Source organism: Petaurus breviceps, unplaced genomic scaffold (genome assembly GCF_028583685.1).
Source record: "Petaurus breviceps papuanus isolate PSGF00001 unplaced genomic scaffold, PetGlider_PUasm1.0 37, whole genome shotgun sequence".
Lineage (NCBI taxonomy): Eukaryota > Metazoa > Chordata > Mammalia > Diprotodontia > Petauridae > Petaurus > Petaurus breviceps.
In genome coordinates, this window is record NW_027186296.1 from 33,690,546 (window position 1) to 33,705,690 (window position 15,145).

At 39.5% G+C, this 15,145-nt stretch overlaps 2 protein-coding genes across 7 annotated transcripts in view; both read right to left on the bottom strand.

Annotated features, from left to right (window-relative positions):
• Positions 1 to 15,145, bottom strand: part of LOC138169073 (large ribosomal subunit protein P1-like) — a 121,585-nt gene that overhangs the window by 71,468 nt on the left and 34,972 nt on the right. The window lies entirely within an intron of this gene.
• The window catches only part of LOC138169071 (kinesin-like protein KIF23), a 146,890-nt gene that overhangs the window by 65,996 nt on the left and 65,749 nt on the right, over positions 1 to 15,145 (bottom strand). For all 6 annotated transcript variants that reach the window (XM_069098206.1, XM_069098205.1, XM_069098202.1 and 3 more), the window contains one exon: positions 7,347 to 7,473. In XM_069098206.1, coding sequence (XP_068954307.1) covers positions 7,347 to 7,473 — 127 coding nt within the window. The remainder of the gene's footprint in view (positions 1 to 7,346; positions 7,474 to 15,145) is intronic.

The window sequence follows — 15,145 nt, forward strand, 5'->3', positions numbered from 1 at the left end:
GCCACAGTAGAACTGTGCTTCCAGAGAGGAGAGCTTTGTCCCAAATTTCTGGCATTTTCACAGCTGCCAGAGCTATTAGTTGTGTGCCCTCTCTGAAGCCTCCACCAGCTCTGGCACCTGGTCACACACTGCAGGATCCCCACCCTAGACAGCAATACAGAGCCAAGCAGGTTACAGCAAGAGTGATTACCCCTCAGAATGGTTGCTTGGTCCCCCTACAATCTGCAGGCCAGGAGCTCTGAAGCAGCCATGCAGCCCTTCCTCGGGGGGCGGAGGCCAGACCGCACTCCCAGACCCCCTGTTTCCAAAGTCCACACTGACCTCTCACTTTGTCCTTGGCATTTATGGGTTGATAATTCTGGAAACAGCAGCAGCTACTGGTAATCCACTCTCCTAAAGTCCCTCCAGCCATGGCTAGTTGTGCCTGCCCTGAAACTAAAACCATGGACTCATGCGGGGCTGGGCTCTGAACCCAGCATGCTGCAATGGACCCTTTCTGTCCACCTGCCAGGCTGCCTTCAGTGGGAGATTTTGTTTCTCTCTGTCACTTTGTGGGTTCTGTAGCCCTAAAGTTGATTTAGAGTCATTTTTTATGATATTTGAGGTGGTTATAGGGGAAGCGGATGGAGTTTTCCTGCTTCTACGCTGCCATCTTGGCTCCACCTACAATGTTATTTTAGAATATGAAACCACACTGCCTGAAATATGTGGGCTACTAAATCTTAAAAAAAAACCCAAAGACCTTTCTGTCCTGTGGAGAAATTTGTTGGTTACAGATGGTGTTTTCATTTCAACCAATACTATTCCAAGTAAGGGGTCCATATTCATATCATGTTCTAGCAGATAGCTCATAGGAAGAACACTTTGTTGATCTCATTAGCAAGAATATTCCCTATAAAACAAATTCTTTTTTTTCTGGTCCTAGTCCATGTATCATTCATGTTCTATAAAAGACAGGATATGGATTATAGCTGTAGAGTTGGAAGAGATGGTAGAAGTCATTTAATCTGATTCCTTATATGACAGATCAGAAACTAAGGTCTAGAGAAATTAAGAGGCTTGCCCAAAGTCACATAATATGTGGTAAGTGTCTTAGCCAGACTTCAAAATTAGGTCCTCTCACTCCAAACCCATCATCACCCTTCCCATCACGTTTCATGCCCTTTGAACTATTAGTGCTCCCTATCTAAGCAAAAGGAAGAAAAACAAGTTTGATAATTAATTCCCTATACTTAGATTTTTTTGGGGGGAGAACATCTTTAAACAGAAATTCTTTGATTCTCTTTGACCTCCTTAAGGCCTAAAAACATCCAAATCACCCACTAGAACAAAATAATAAACACACATAAATGCAAAATAATAGTTTGGAGAAGGAAAATGGTTAAGAACAATGGATGCATTACCCCTTTTTTTCCCTGACTAGCTCCAGAGCTCTTCTTTTCAGGTGGTCATTCTCTACCAGCAAGATTAAATATTTGGCTCTGTTTTATTGAAGGAGCATAAATGTAAAATTGTAAAGGATGTCATCCAATGACCTCACTCTGAAGATAAGAAAACTGTGGGCCCAAAGTGGCTCAGTGACTTGTTAGATATTACATAGGAACTGAGTCACAGAGCTAGGATTAGCCCTTAATGACGCATATTATAATAGGATGACCTGTGCTTTTTTTTTTTTTTTTTGCCTTTTGGAGGGCAATTGGGGTTAAGTAACTTGCCCAAGGCTACATGGCTAGGTTTTCTTTTTGTGTGTGTGTTAAGTGTCTAAGGCCGGATCTGAACCCAGGTCCTCCTGACTCCAGGGCCAGCGCTTTACTCACTGTGCCACCTAGCTGCCCCCCATGCTTTTTTTTTTACTTGCTGTTAAGCATTTTAATAGTTTAAGACAGTTTAATAGTTTTCTTTCCTTGTTTAAATTTAAATTTTTTATTCTGAACTTAAAAACAAATAAAACGAGCATTTTCATACATATAGAACAAAAAAAGGATTTTACATACAATTTGTTTTTCTTTTAAAACATATAACAAATTCAGCATGTAATTTTCAAAGCTGTTTGGCTTTTGTTTGTAATTCTTCCTGGTCTTTTGTCTGGTCATATATAGATAATATAGATATAGATATGTACTTAAAAATACTTCAATATGCTTCTCTTTTTTGGGGGTGGGGGATACCCTATTCCAGTCCTTCCACCACCCTTAAATTGAAAATAAAAAAGAAATGGACACCCTTGTAACATACGTACATAGCTAAGGCAAAGAATTCTCATATTAGCTATATTTAGAAATGTATGTCGTATTCACCAGAGGGCCATCACTTCTTTGACAGCAAGTGGAGAGCATGTTTCATCATTAGTTCTCTGAAATAATGATTGAACATTTAATTGATCAGAATTTTTGAAGTCTTTCAAAGTTGTTTCTCTTTACATTGTTGTTGTCATCATAGAGGTTGTTCTCCTGGCTCTGCTCACTTCATTCTATATCAGTTCATACAGGTCTTCCCCAGATTTTCTGAAGCTTTCCCTTTCATCCTATGATGCAATATTCTATTACCTCCATCCTACCTCACTTGATGATCTCATCAGCTCCCATCAATGCTGATAATTCTCTGCTGATAATTCTCAAATCTACCCATCCTGCCCCACCTTCTCTGCTGACCTCCAGTCTTGCATCTCCAACTGTCTTTCAGATATCTTGAACTAAATGTCCAATAGACATCTTAAACGAAATATGTACAAAACAAAACACATTATCTTTCCCCAAACCTATACCACTCTCCTTACTTCCCCATTATTGTAGAGGGCAACACCATCCTCCTAGTCCTTTAGCCTTGCAACATAGGAGTCATTCCTAACTCTCACATCTCTCACCCCCACTCACGTATCCAATCTGTTACCAAAACCTTCTGATTTCATCTTTGTGACGTCTCTTGAATATGCCCCCTTTTCTAACACTACTACCACTCTTGGCGAAGGCCCTCATCCCCTCATCCCCTTAGCCTGCCTCAAGTCTCTCCCCGCTCTAAAACATCCTCCATTCAGCCACAAAAGTGATTTTCCTAAAGCGCAGGTCCAGTCATCTCTCTCTCTCTCTCTCTCTCTCTCACACACACACACACACACACACACACACACACACACACTCGTTCGCCTAAAATAAAGTCCAGTGGTTCTCTCTTTCCTCCAGGATCAAATACAGAATCTTCCGTTTGATATTCAAAGCCCCTTTAGCCCCCTCCTACCTTTCCAGGCTTCTCACACCATACTCCTTATATGTATTCTTCAGTTCAGTGGCACTGCCTTCTGACTATTCCAAAAATAAGGCACTCCACATCTTGGCCCCAGGAATTTTCTCTAGCTGTCTTCCATGCCTGGCATGCTTTACCTCCTCAGTTCTATCTATTGACTTCCCTGACTTCCTTAAGTCTCAACTAAAATCCCATCTTTTACAGGAAGCCTTTCCCAACCCCTCTGAATTCTAACCTCTCTGTTAATTATTTCCTATTTATCCTCCATATAGCTTGTTTGTATATAGATTGTGAACTCCTTGAGGGCAGGCACTTGTGTCCCTAACAATTAGCACAATGCCTGGCACATAGTAAGTACTTAATAAATGTTTACTAATTGATGGATTACATTCATTTACCATAATTTGTTCAGCCATTCCCCAACCCCCTTCATTTCTGGTTCTTTTCTATAACAAAAAGAGCTAGCATATTTTTGAACATACCTGTCCTTTTCTTCTTTGATCTCTATGAGGTAAGTGGTATCACTAGTCAAAGGATAAGCAGAGTTGAGTGACTTTGGGGGCATAGCTCCAAATTACTTTCTAGAATGACTGGTCTATGTTACTGTGCCATTTTCTCTTGGCTCCTCCAACAAATGGCATTTTTCTGATATGAGACAGAACCTCAGAGTTGCATTTCTCTGTTAATGATTTAGAACATTTTTTTCATATTGATTTTTTCATAGCTTAGATTTCTTTCATTGAAAACTGGCCAGCTTTTAATAATTTGAAGAGGTAAAATAACGGCATTTTTTATTCCCTTCAGGGAAGCTGAAGTTGCTTCTCTCAAGCCACTGTTGACCATTCTACAAACAGAGAGCTAAGCAGTTGTAAGAAGGGAAGAAGAAGATCATAGGAAAGGGTAAAGCTGAGTAAAAAGTCTTTGACAAACATTGGAACATTAAATTCATAGAATATTAGAGCTAGAATGCACCTCAGAGGTCATCCAAGCCACCTCTCTCATTTTACAGAATAAGTTTTAATGGGTTTGAATCTCTCTGGGCCTCAGTTCTCTCATCTGTAAAATGAGTGCTGAATCTACTGACCCGTAATCCTCCTATACTTTTCACCAATACACTCTCCACAGACTTTACCTGATACTCTCTCTCTGTCCCAGAAAAAAGGGAAGAAAACCAGAAGAAAAATGGAAAAAAAATTGAAGGAATGATAGGAAAAAGTGCTAGACACAGAAAGGGAAGAAAAAAACAGGGACTGTCTAAAAGAACAAAAATAAGCATCCTGCTTGAATTGCAAGAATATTCATATCCTTGAAAGTTCACAAAATCATGGTGTTGCAGGCCTACTCTACTCTCAACGTTTCTCAGTTTTCTTTTTCTGTGGCCTTTGGCCCAAGTCTTCATGTGGCACAGTCCACGGCTTTTCTGACTCAGTTTGGTCTCTTCTGCTGCTTAAGATAAAAAAGAAATAGAGCAAGGAAGGTAAGCTGAGGCTGCTGGGAGTTGACATGGATCTGCCTAGTAAATAAATAGAAATATTCTATTCAATTTGACTTGGGGATATTTACAGAAAACTCAAGCTCTCAAGAGGATTCCTGGGCTGGACACCAGAGGACCTTTGCCAAGCATTTTTTTTGCAAAGATATTGTCATGTCAAACCAAACTCCCTTCAAAAAAAAAAGAAGTCTAGACAGCTGAAGACCAACTGACCCATTCCCACTTAGAATGAATGTGAAAATAATACAACCTGGTGGTTTGTTGGCGAGTTATAAAAAGCCTACAAAACTTTTGTTATTTTTGGAAAGTTAAAAATTCATAACATGCCATTTCATAGGAAAGTAGCACTCAGCCATTAACTTAATAAATCAAATCTTCCCCCTACCTCTTTTCGCCTCCATGAAGCATTCCTTGACTATCCCGAGTCTATAGTGATCTTTCCCTCCTCTGAATTCTGAGAATGATATAGAATGTTAAAGGGATCATGGAAATAACTTAGTTCAATCTCTTCGTTTACAGATGAGGAAGCTGAAACCCATTTTTATTGACTGAGATGGGACTAGAAGCCAACTCCCATCCTAGTTTTCTTTGAATTACACACTATACTGTCTATGTCACTCATTTAGTATTAATAATATATTGCCTTGGTGATATCTTTTGTTTGTTATTACTCTTATTAACTACTTTTTTGTATGTTTATCTTTTCAGCTGAACTATGAGTTTCTTGAGGGCAGAGTAACTAAGTATGGGTTCCCTTCTCTCTTAGCTAACCAGTACCTACTTCTATTTATTTTGTATATCTTTACATATCCTTAAGTACAACCTGTTCTCCCCAGTAGAATGATGCTCCCTTCCTTGAGGGCAGGAATTGTTTATTTTTGGCCTTTTGGTTCCCAGCATTTAGCATAGTCAGTGTCTGGCACATGGTAGATTCTTAATAAATGCTTGATTGATTCATTTGACTGAGATCCTTGAGAAGATGAGGGGAGGAGAAAATACCTTAATAGCTTATTTTATTTATAGTCAGGATGGATCATCCTTTTCAGCATTCCTCTATTTCCTAAAAGATTTTTTTTTCTGGGAGCACTGTGCACTCTAGGATGATAAAGGGGGAAAAAGAGGCTGACTAGGGGTATTTTTTAAGAGGACACAGAAGCTTGTAAATCAGCATCTTTACAGAGAGAAATCAGGAGGGGATATTTAAGCCAGAAGATATTGACTTACAGAAAACAGCAACAATATTAGCTCAGGACAGTAAGGGGGACACACGTTGTAACAAGAATCTTGAGGCTATCCAAAAATCCATAGTGCTTTTTTCTGAAAACCAGTCCATCAAGTATGCAAAAGCCACAGACCTTCTGCTCAATTCCAATAAGGTTTTACATATTAACCATTTTATTAACATTAATATTATAAAACATTTTTATTATGGGCCTATTTAGAGTCACAGAGGCAATCTGTACTAAAAACAGGAATTGAACCCAGCTTTTCTGACTCCAAGACCTGCTCTTAGTATTACAGATTCTACCACAGATTTCTAGTGCTAAATCGGTCCTAAAAGGTCATCTAGTTCAGCCCCATCATTTTACAGTGAAGAAACTGAGACCCCGTGTGATGAAATGATTGTTTTCCCCTAAGTTCACACGAGTGCCAAGTGTCAAAGCTGGGATTAGCAATCATGTCTGGTGACCCCAAGTTCAGTTCAGGATACCAAGTGCAGCACTATTTCCATTGCATCAAACTTCCTCTCCATGGAAAATAAAATTAGGTGCTGGAGTATTAAAAAAAAAGATGACAGGAATTCCTCATAACCTCACAATTTTGTGGGGAATCCTATATAGTAATATAGAGAATGATACACAAATACTCAAGTGTCTATGGGGAAATCCCCAAGTTACCCCAAGTGGTAACTACACACATAAGAACCACTCTGTGACTTAGTAAATGATTTCTAAAGAGTTAACCTGAAGAATACCAGAGGTTTAGTGACTTGCCCTGGACCACTTGGCTAGTAATTCAGAGGCAGGATTTTAAGCCAAATTTTCATGATTCCAAGGTCAGTATGCTGCCTCCGGTACTGCCCCCTACCCATGCTGCCTCTACAAGATACTACAGGCAAAAGTAAGGATTCTTACATGGAGTTCCAGACCTGTCCTCTATAACTGGATATACTAAGTAGAGAACAGAGCAAGACAGGGCACTGAAAATCAGTGGAAGCCTAATTCAACCTGGACATCAAATTAAGTAGAAGTTCTGGTTGACCTCAGACCTATACTTACCATCATAGACTTAGACCTGCAAAGGTTTTCAGAGGTTTAACCCCTTTATTTTACAGATAAAGAAACTGAGACCCAGAGAGGCTAAGTGTCTTCTTACTCAAGGTCACATAGGCAGTAAGTAGTGCAGATGAAATTTGAACTCAAGTCCTCCAACTCCAGATCCAGTACACTACTCTGCTTTCCCAATTAAGAGTCTCAATATGCCCCCTCCTCCAGGGCTCTAGCACCAATTGTACCAATTTAGTAATTCCATGAGTGAGACCCATTATCCGCTTCCCCTCTGTTAATAACTGTACAGCAGCCAACACCCCTAGAGAAAAAGGATACAAGGATACCTGGAGTAGCAGGAAAGTCCAATGCTCAAAATGGTGTTCAGCACAGCCAGGGACACAAAGTAGTGGTGGAAGGTGGTACGAACCAACATGGCAGGGAATGTGTATGCAGAATAGGCTATGGCAGAACCTGTTGATGCAAGCGGTAGGTACACTGATGAGTCCAGGGAAGGAATTATTTTTGGAAAGTGAAAAATTCATATTATGCAAATTAATGGGAAAGTAGCACTCACGCATTAATTAATCAAATCTTCCCTCTACTTTTTTCTACCTCCATGAAACACTGTTTGACTACCCCCAGCCTACAGTGATCTTTCCCTCCTCTGAATTCTAAGAATGATTTAGAATGTTAAAGGAATCTTAGAAAAGGAGCCTAAATCTGATTCCCTAGGATGATTATTATTCCTACCTCTCCTGCCTTTGCACATGTTCTTCTCAACCTCCTAAAGTACCTTTTCCCCCTCCTTCAAGTCCCAGGTCAAGTCCTATAACACTTGTCGTCAGTACTATTCCTAAGTTACTTTTCACACAATGCCTTGTATTACTAATCTTTCCACATACAACTTGTTTTCACCCCTCCCCTCACCCCCATCCTGTTTAACCAAAGATTCCTTGAAGGCAATGACCTTTTCATGTCCTTTTTTGAATTCCCCATAACGCATAAGCAGTACACTGCCTTGCACACGGTAGATTCTTAGCATGTTATTTTAATATATGTCCCACTTTTTCCCTGACTACTTCAGGTCACAGTGATCTCTTCTTCCACCCAAACTCCTATAATTCTTCCTTATTGTCTATACCATATAAATGAACTTAGAATATGCCATATTGTCCTTTGTTTAATAAGCATGTGTCTTCTCTCCCTAACCAGTTTGTAAGTTCTTTCAGAGGATGGTCTTTGTGTCAGTCTATTCCATATTCCCCACAATACCCATCACAGTGTTAAGCACGTAACAAGTACTCAATACAATAGTGTTGTTGTTGAGTCATTTCAGACATGTCTGACTCTCTGTGACCCCATTTGGGGTTTTCTTGGCAAAGACACTGGAGTGGTTTGTCATTTCCTTCTCCAGCTCATTTTATAGATGAAGAACTGAGGCAAACAGGATCAAATGACTTGCCCAGGGTCACACAGCTAAGCTTCTGAGTCCAGATTTGAACTTGAGAAGATGAGTCTTTTTGATTCCAAGCCCATCTTCTAGCTACTATGTCACTAGATGCCAATTAACTGAATAACATTATAAAGGACCACAGGATGATAGATTATTAATAGACAGACAGACAGACAGACAGACAGACAGACAGACAGACAGACAGACAGATAGATAGATAGATAGATAGATAGATAGATAGATAGATAGATAAAGATCTAGAAGGTATAATAGGAATGGGAATTTAAAGATCTTCCCTGCCCCTTAATAGACCTGGGGGGGATTTGAAGACCTTCCCTGCTTTGAAAGTAAACTCTGCTCCCTAATAGGATGAATGTAATCACATGAAGCCTATAATGGAAGGAATTTGCTGAAGGGTGCAGCAGAGCCCAAAGGAAGCTTCCCTGCTGTGAAGATAAACTCTGCCCCCTGATTGCCTGGATGTAGTCACATGGAGTCTGTGGTGGGAGGAGTTTGCTGAAGGGAAGCAGAGCCCACAGGAAGAGGGGAGCCAAAGCTAGTGAGATGGTGGGAGAGGGAGGTGCTCAGGCAAGGAGAGAGAGGTTTGTGAATAAATATTGATCTTATATTGGTTTGTGGGAAGGCTAAAGGATGCTGTGGCTCTCAGTGTTATTATGTCTTCTGAATATCTTTGGTACTATGATGGAATCAGCTTACTGGTTTTGGAATTGGGTTTTCTGGTGTCTAAATAAATGTTTCAGTTTTGTCCTCTACCTGGAGAATCTGTGATATTTTGTAATTGAACATTATGTGATACTTATAGTCATGGTCTTGTGATCATGGGTGCTGTAAATATTGCATTGGCACTACAGAAGATAAGCTAATCCAAGGATTCTTAACTTGGGATCAATAAACCTGTTTTAAAAATATTTTTATAACTATATTTCAACAGAGTTGATTCCATTGTAATCCTATATATTTCATTTAATGAATCATTATAAGAGCTTCTCATAGGATTCATCAGGCTGCCAAAGGGGTCCATGACACAAAAAAGGTTAGTAACTCTTGGTCCTTATTTGACTGTTGAGGCAACAGAGGCACGAGTGGTATATGACCAAGGTCATGTAGGTAGTAAGTAGCAAAGCATTTGAACTCAGCTTCACTGATAACCAAATCCAGCATTCCTTACACTACACCAATGTATGAAGGTTAGCATTGGGGCAGGTGCCTTAAAAGGTGTGCAGAGGTTGTCATATACAGATAGCAAAGAACTTTATGTAGTCTTTGTAGCTGAAACTTCTATTTCATTTTATTTTTACTTTATTTACTTTTATTTTAGTAGTCATTTACTTTTTTTAAAGACATTTCTCTTTCTGATATCAAGATGTCACATCCTGTTTATGGGAATATAGGAATATAAACAATAGGTAATTTTGCCACATTTCCTTCTGAGGTTTAAGTTTTTTTTAATTTTTTTTAAAAAAAAGTTTTAGCCCAGGTGCTATCCTGTATAGCAGTGGCATCAAACTTAAACAGAAACAAGGAACAATGAATTGTGAATTGATCCTACCATTCTGGAGAGCAATTTAGAATTATGCCCAAAAGGCTATAAAAATGTGCATACTCTTTGACCCAGCAATACCACCCACTTCTAGGGCTGTATCCCAAAGAGATTATACAAATGGGAAAAGGACCCACATGTACAGAAATATTTATAGAAGTTTTTTTTCCAGTTTATTTATTTTTAATTTTCAACATTCATTTCCAAGATTTTGAGTTACAAAATTTTCTCCCCATCTTTCCCCTACCACCACTCCAAAATATCAAACCTACTGAATACCCATTTCTCCAATCTGTTCTCTCTTATATCCTCCCCCATCACCCCCCTTTCTAGTAGGGCAAGTTGGATTTCTATACCCCAGTGCCTGTATATCTTATGATTTTTTTAAATACATATTTGTTTTTAAAACTTTGAGTTACAGATTTTTTCCATCTTCCCTCCTCACCCACCACCACTGGGAAGATAAGCAATTCAATATAGGTTGTACAAGTGTAGTTACGCAAAACATTTCCATAGTAGGTATACTGTGAAAGACTAACTATATTTCCCTCCATCCTATCCCACCCTTCACTTATTCTATTGTCTCCTTTGACCCTGTCCCTTTTAAAAAGTGTTTACTTCTAACTACCCTCCCCCATCTGCCCTCCCTTCTATCATGCCCCCTCTTATCCCCTTCCCCCTATTTTCCTGTAGGGTAAGATACCCAATTAAGTGAGCATGTTATTCCCTCCTTAAGACAAATTCAATGAGAGTAAGTTTGTCCCATTCCCTTTTACCTTCCTGCTCTTACCCTCTATTGCAACAGTTTTATCTTGCCTCTTTTATATGAAATAATTTACCCTAATCTATCTCTCCCTTTCTCCTTCTCCCAATATATTCCTTCAAAATTGGAAGCTAATGACTTTATGAGAAATCAAAATACTATAAAACAGATCCAAGCAAAGAAAAAGCACTGACTTGGAAAATAGATCCAGGAGAGATAATTTAAAAATTATTGGACTGCCTGAAAGCCATGATCAAAATAATAGCCTAGATACCATCTTTCAAGAAATCATCAAGCAAAATTGCCCCGATGTTTTAGAACCAGAGGGCAAAATAGAAACTGAAAGAATTCACTGATCACTTCTTGTAAAAGATCCCCAAAAGAAAACTCCTGGGAATATTATATCCAAATTCCAGAGTTCCCAGATCAAGGAGAAAATACTGCAAGCAGTCAGGAAGAAATAATTTGAGTATTGTGGAAACTCAATCAGGATAACACAAGACCTAGCAAATTCTACATTAAAGGATTGAAGGGCTTGGAATATGATATTCTGGAGGTCAAAGGAGTAAGGATTAAAACCAAGAATCACCTACCCAGCAAAACTAAGTATAATGCTTAAGGGGAAAATATGGTCATTCAATGAAATATAGGATTTTCAAGAACTCTTGGTGAAAAAAACAGAGCTGAACAGAAAATTTAACTTTCAAATACAAGAAACAAGCAAAGCATGAGAAGGTAAACAGGAAAAAGAAATCATAAGGAACTTATTAAAGTTGAATTATTTACATTCCTACATGGAAAAATGATCATTGTAACTCACAAGACTTTTCCCAATATGAGGATAGTTGAAGGGAATATATATGTGTATATATGTATTCATACATATATATGTTTCTATAGGAGGGTGTATGTATGTATAAATACATATGTGAGTGTGTGTATATGTGTGTACATGTATACATAGACAGAGGGCTTTTTAAGACATTCTTCTCCTCATTGGCTTTTTGGGCCTCTTTTTCCATTTGAATTGGTCTATTTTTTTTTGAGGGGCAATTGAGATTAAGTAACTTGCCCAAGGTCACATGGCTAGATTTTTGTGTTAAGTGTCTGAGCCCAGATTTGAATTCAGGTCCTCCTGACTCCAGGGCCAGTGCTCTGTTTACTGCACTACCTAGCTGCCCCAACCTAGTCTATTTTTTAAGGTGTTATTTTCTTCAGTGTATTTTTGGGTCTCCTTTAGCAGGCTGTTGACTCACTTTTCATGGTTTTCTTGCATCATTCTCATTTCTCTTCCCAATTTTTCCTCCACTTCTCTTACTTGATTTTCAAAATCCTTCTTGAGCTCCTCCATGGCCTGTGACCAATTCATATTTTTCTCAGAAGCTTTTGATGCAGGAGTTCTGACTTTACTGTCTTCCTCCAGTTCCCTGCTTTGATCCTTTTTGTCTCCATAAAAGGATTCTATGGTCTGATTGTGCTTCCTCTGCTTGCTCATCTTGCCAATTACTTGACTTTTGAGCTCTTTGCCATGGTAGAACTCTGCTTACAGAGGGGAGAGAGCTTTGTCCCAGATTGCTGGGGTTTTTACAGGTGCTGAAGCTATTAGTTGGGCACTCTCTCTACAGCCCCCACAAGCTCTGGCACACTGGCCACACACCCCAGGACCACCACCTAAGACCGTGATCCAGATCCAAGCAGGTCAAAGCAAGAGTGATTACCCTCTGAATGGTTACTTGTTCCCCCTACAATCTGCAGGCCAGGAGCTCTGGAGGCAGCCACGTGGCAGCAGCTCTGCCACTTCTCACCCTGGAGGCAGGAGCTGGACTGCACTTTTCTGTCATCCTTCCAACAGAGTTCTTCACTGACCTTTTATTTTATCTTTGGCATTTATAGATTGAGAAGTCTGGAAACTGCCACAGCTGCTGGTGATCCACTCTCCTGCAGTCTGCTCTGGCTGGGCTAGCCCCCCTGAGGCTGGAACCACAGCTCATGAGGGACTGTGCTCAGCTTCCAGCACTCTGCAATAGACCTTTTCCTGTTGGCCTGCTGGGCTGCCTTCAGCAGGAGATTTGTTTCTCTCTGTCACTTTGTGGGTTCTGTAGCTTTAAAATTTGTTTAGAGCCAATTTTTTACAGGTATTGGAAGTGGCTGGAGCTGGGGCCCATGCCAAGTTTATGCTTTTACTCTGCCATCTTGGCGCTGCTATAGAAGTTCTTTTTGTGGCAGCAAAGAATTGGAAATTGAGAGGATGCCCATCAATTGGGGAATGGCTGAATGAATCGTGGTATATGAATGTAATGTTATACTATTGTGCTATAAGAAATGATGAGCAGGAGGACTTCAGAAAAACCTGGAAAAACTGACATGAACCAATGCCGAGTGAGGGAAGCCGAACCAGGAGAACACTGTACACAGTGATAACTACGTTGTGTGATGACTAACTTTGATAGACTTGGCTATTCTCAGCAATGCAAGGTTGTAAGACAATTCCAAAAGACTCATGATGGAAAAGGCTATCCACATCCAGAGAAAGAATTATGGAGTCTGAATGCAGATCAAAGCATGCTATTTGCTCTCTCTCCTTTTTGTTTTGTTTCTTCTTTCTCATGATTCATTCTATTGATTCTAATTCTTCTTTACAACATGACTAACATGATAATATGTTCAATATGAATGTATATATAGAGCCTATATCAGATTGCACACCATTTTGCGGAAGGGGAGAGGAGGGAGGGGGAGAAAATTTAAAACTCAAAAGCTTGAGTAACTGAATGTTCCAAACTAAAAGTAAATTAATTAAAATTTAAAATATTAAAAAGGAAACAAGGACCAATAAAAACCACATACTCACATCATCTGTGTTCTATTGCATTTTTATTTATTTTGTTAAATATTTTCCAATTACATTTTAATCTGGCTCAAGCCACACTTGGGACAGTTGAGGACAGTATTCTATTTAACACCTCTGCTCTGTAGGACAGTTTGACTACTCTGAGCCAGTTGGGCTAAGATCTGAGTTATTTTTTGAAGGACTTTAAATTCCTTAAAATCCTATGTCCTAGAGCTGAAAGGATAACAGCTTTATAACTAGAGGGGAATTTAGGGGTCATTTAGCCCAACCTTTTTTTTTTTTTTTTACAGTTGAAGAAACTAAAGCCCAGAGAAGGTAAGTGACTTTCCCAAGGTCACACAGGCAGAAAGGGACCTCAGGACAGCATCAATTTCAGACCTTTGCCTTTGAGCATCTCAGGCATTCTCACTTGCCAGTGAGGACAATGGAAGGGCTGTGAAAGGTTGATGGAACTAATTATAGCTAGAAGGACCCTTGAAGATCATTTAGTCTAATACAAGTCTAATCTTATTTACAGAGAGGCTCAGAGAGGTGGTGCCATTTGCCCAAGATGACCCTATGGTGGTGAGTAGCAAAACCAGGATTTCAGTGAGCTGTGGAGTGACCACTCTTGCTTCCATGAACAGTGTTCTTTCTAAAACACTCATGAAATTTTATCCTGTAATTCCCCATCCTATGGAAGAACATGAGGTTCTCATCCTATCTGGATGCTTTTGGTAGATTTTTAAGGACTACATTCACTCATTCATCACATTTTTTTTATCAAATACCTGCTATGTGCAATGAATGACATAGAGTAGGAGCTCAAAAATATGTACTTCTTTAAGCTTTGCAAAATGCTTTTCCCATTAACAACTCTTGCCAGGTATGTAATATATGATCTCCATTTTACAGAGGAGGAAGCTGGGGTCAGGCATGCGAAATCTTGAACCTCCCACCCCAATGCTCTTCTCACAGAGTCCTTGCCCTTAAGCAATTTACAGTCTCTAGTAAGGGAGACAATTATCAGATGTGCTTGGTATTACGCAGATAAACATAATGCAAAGTTGAGCACAAGTATGTGAGGGAGATCATAACCAGTAGCGGTCCAAGGCTGTGCCATAAAAAAAAAATGCAAAGGAGGCAATATGGCACAGTGAAGACTGGACCAAGAATTGAAAGACCTGAACTCTAGACCTGGAAGCTCTAGGAGAGGCAAAATGATGATGATGATGGTAATGGCAATGATGACGATGTCAATGCTGGTGATGATGATGATGACTGATGGCAAAGTGCTCATTCAACAACTGACATTTATATGGATTTTAAAGTCCGCCAACTTTACATATATTACCTCAGTGGAATCTCACAACTCTGTAGAGAGATGCTACAGATATTAACTATTTTATAGAGGAGAAAACTAAGGCAGTTCTAAACTGTATGAATTCTGCTTCCACCCTAGATGAGTGACCCTTGTACCAGTCTCAGCCCTTTGTAGGAACCTTTGATTTAGGATTGGAAAGGACTTTGAGATCT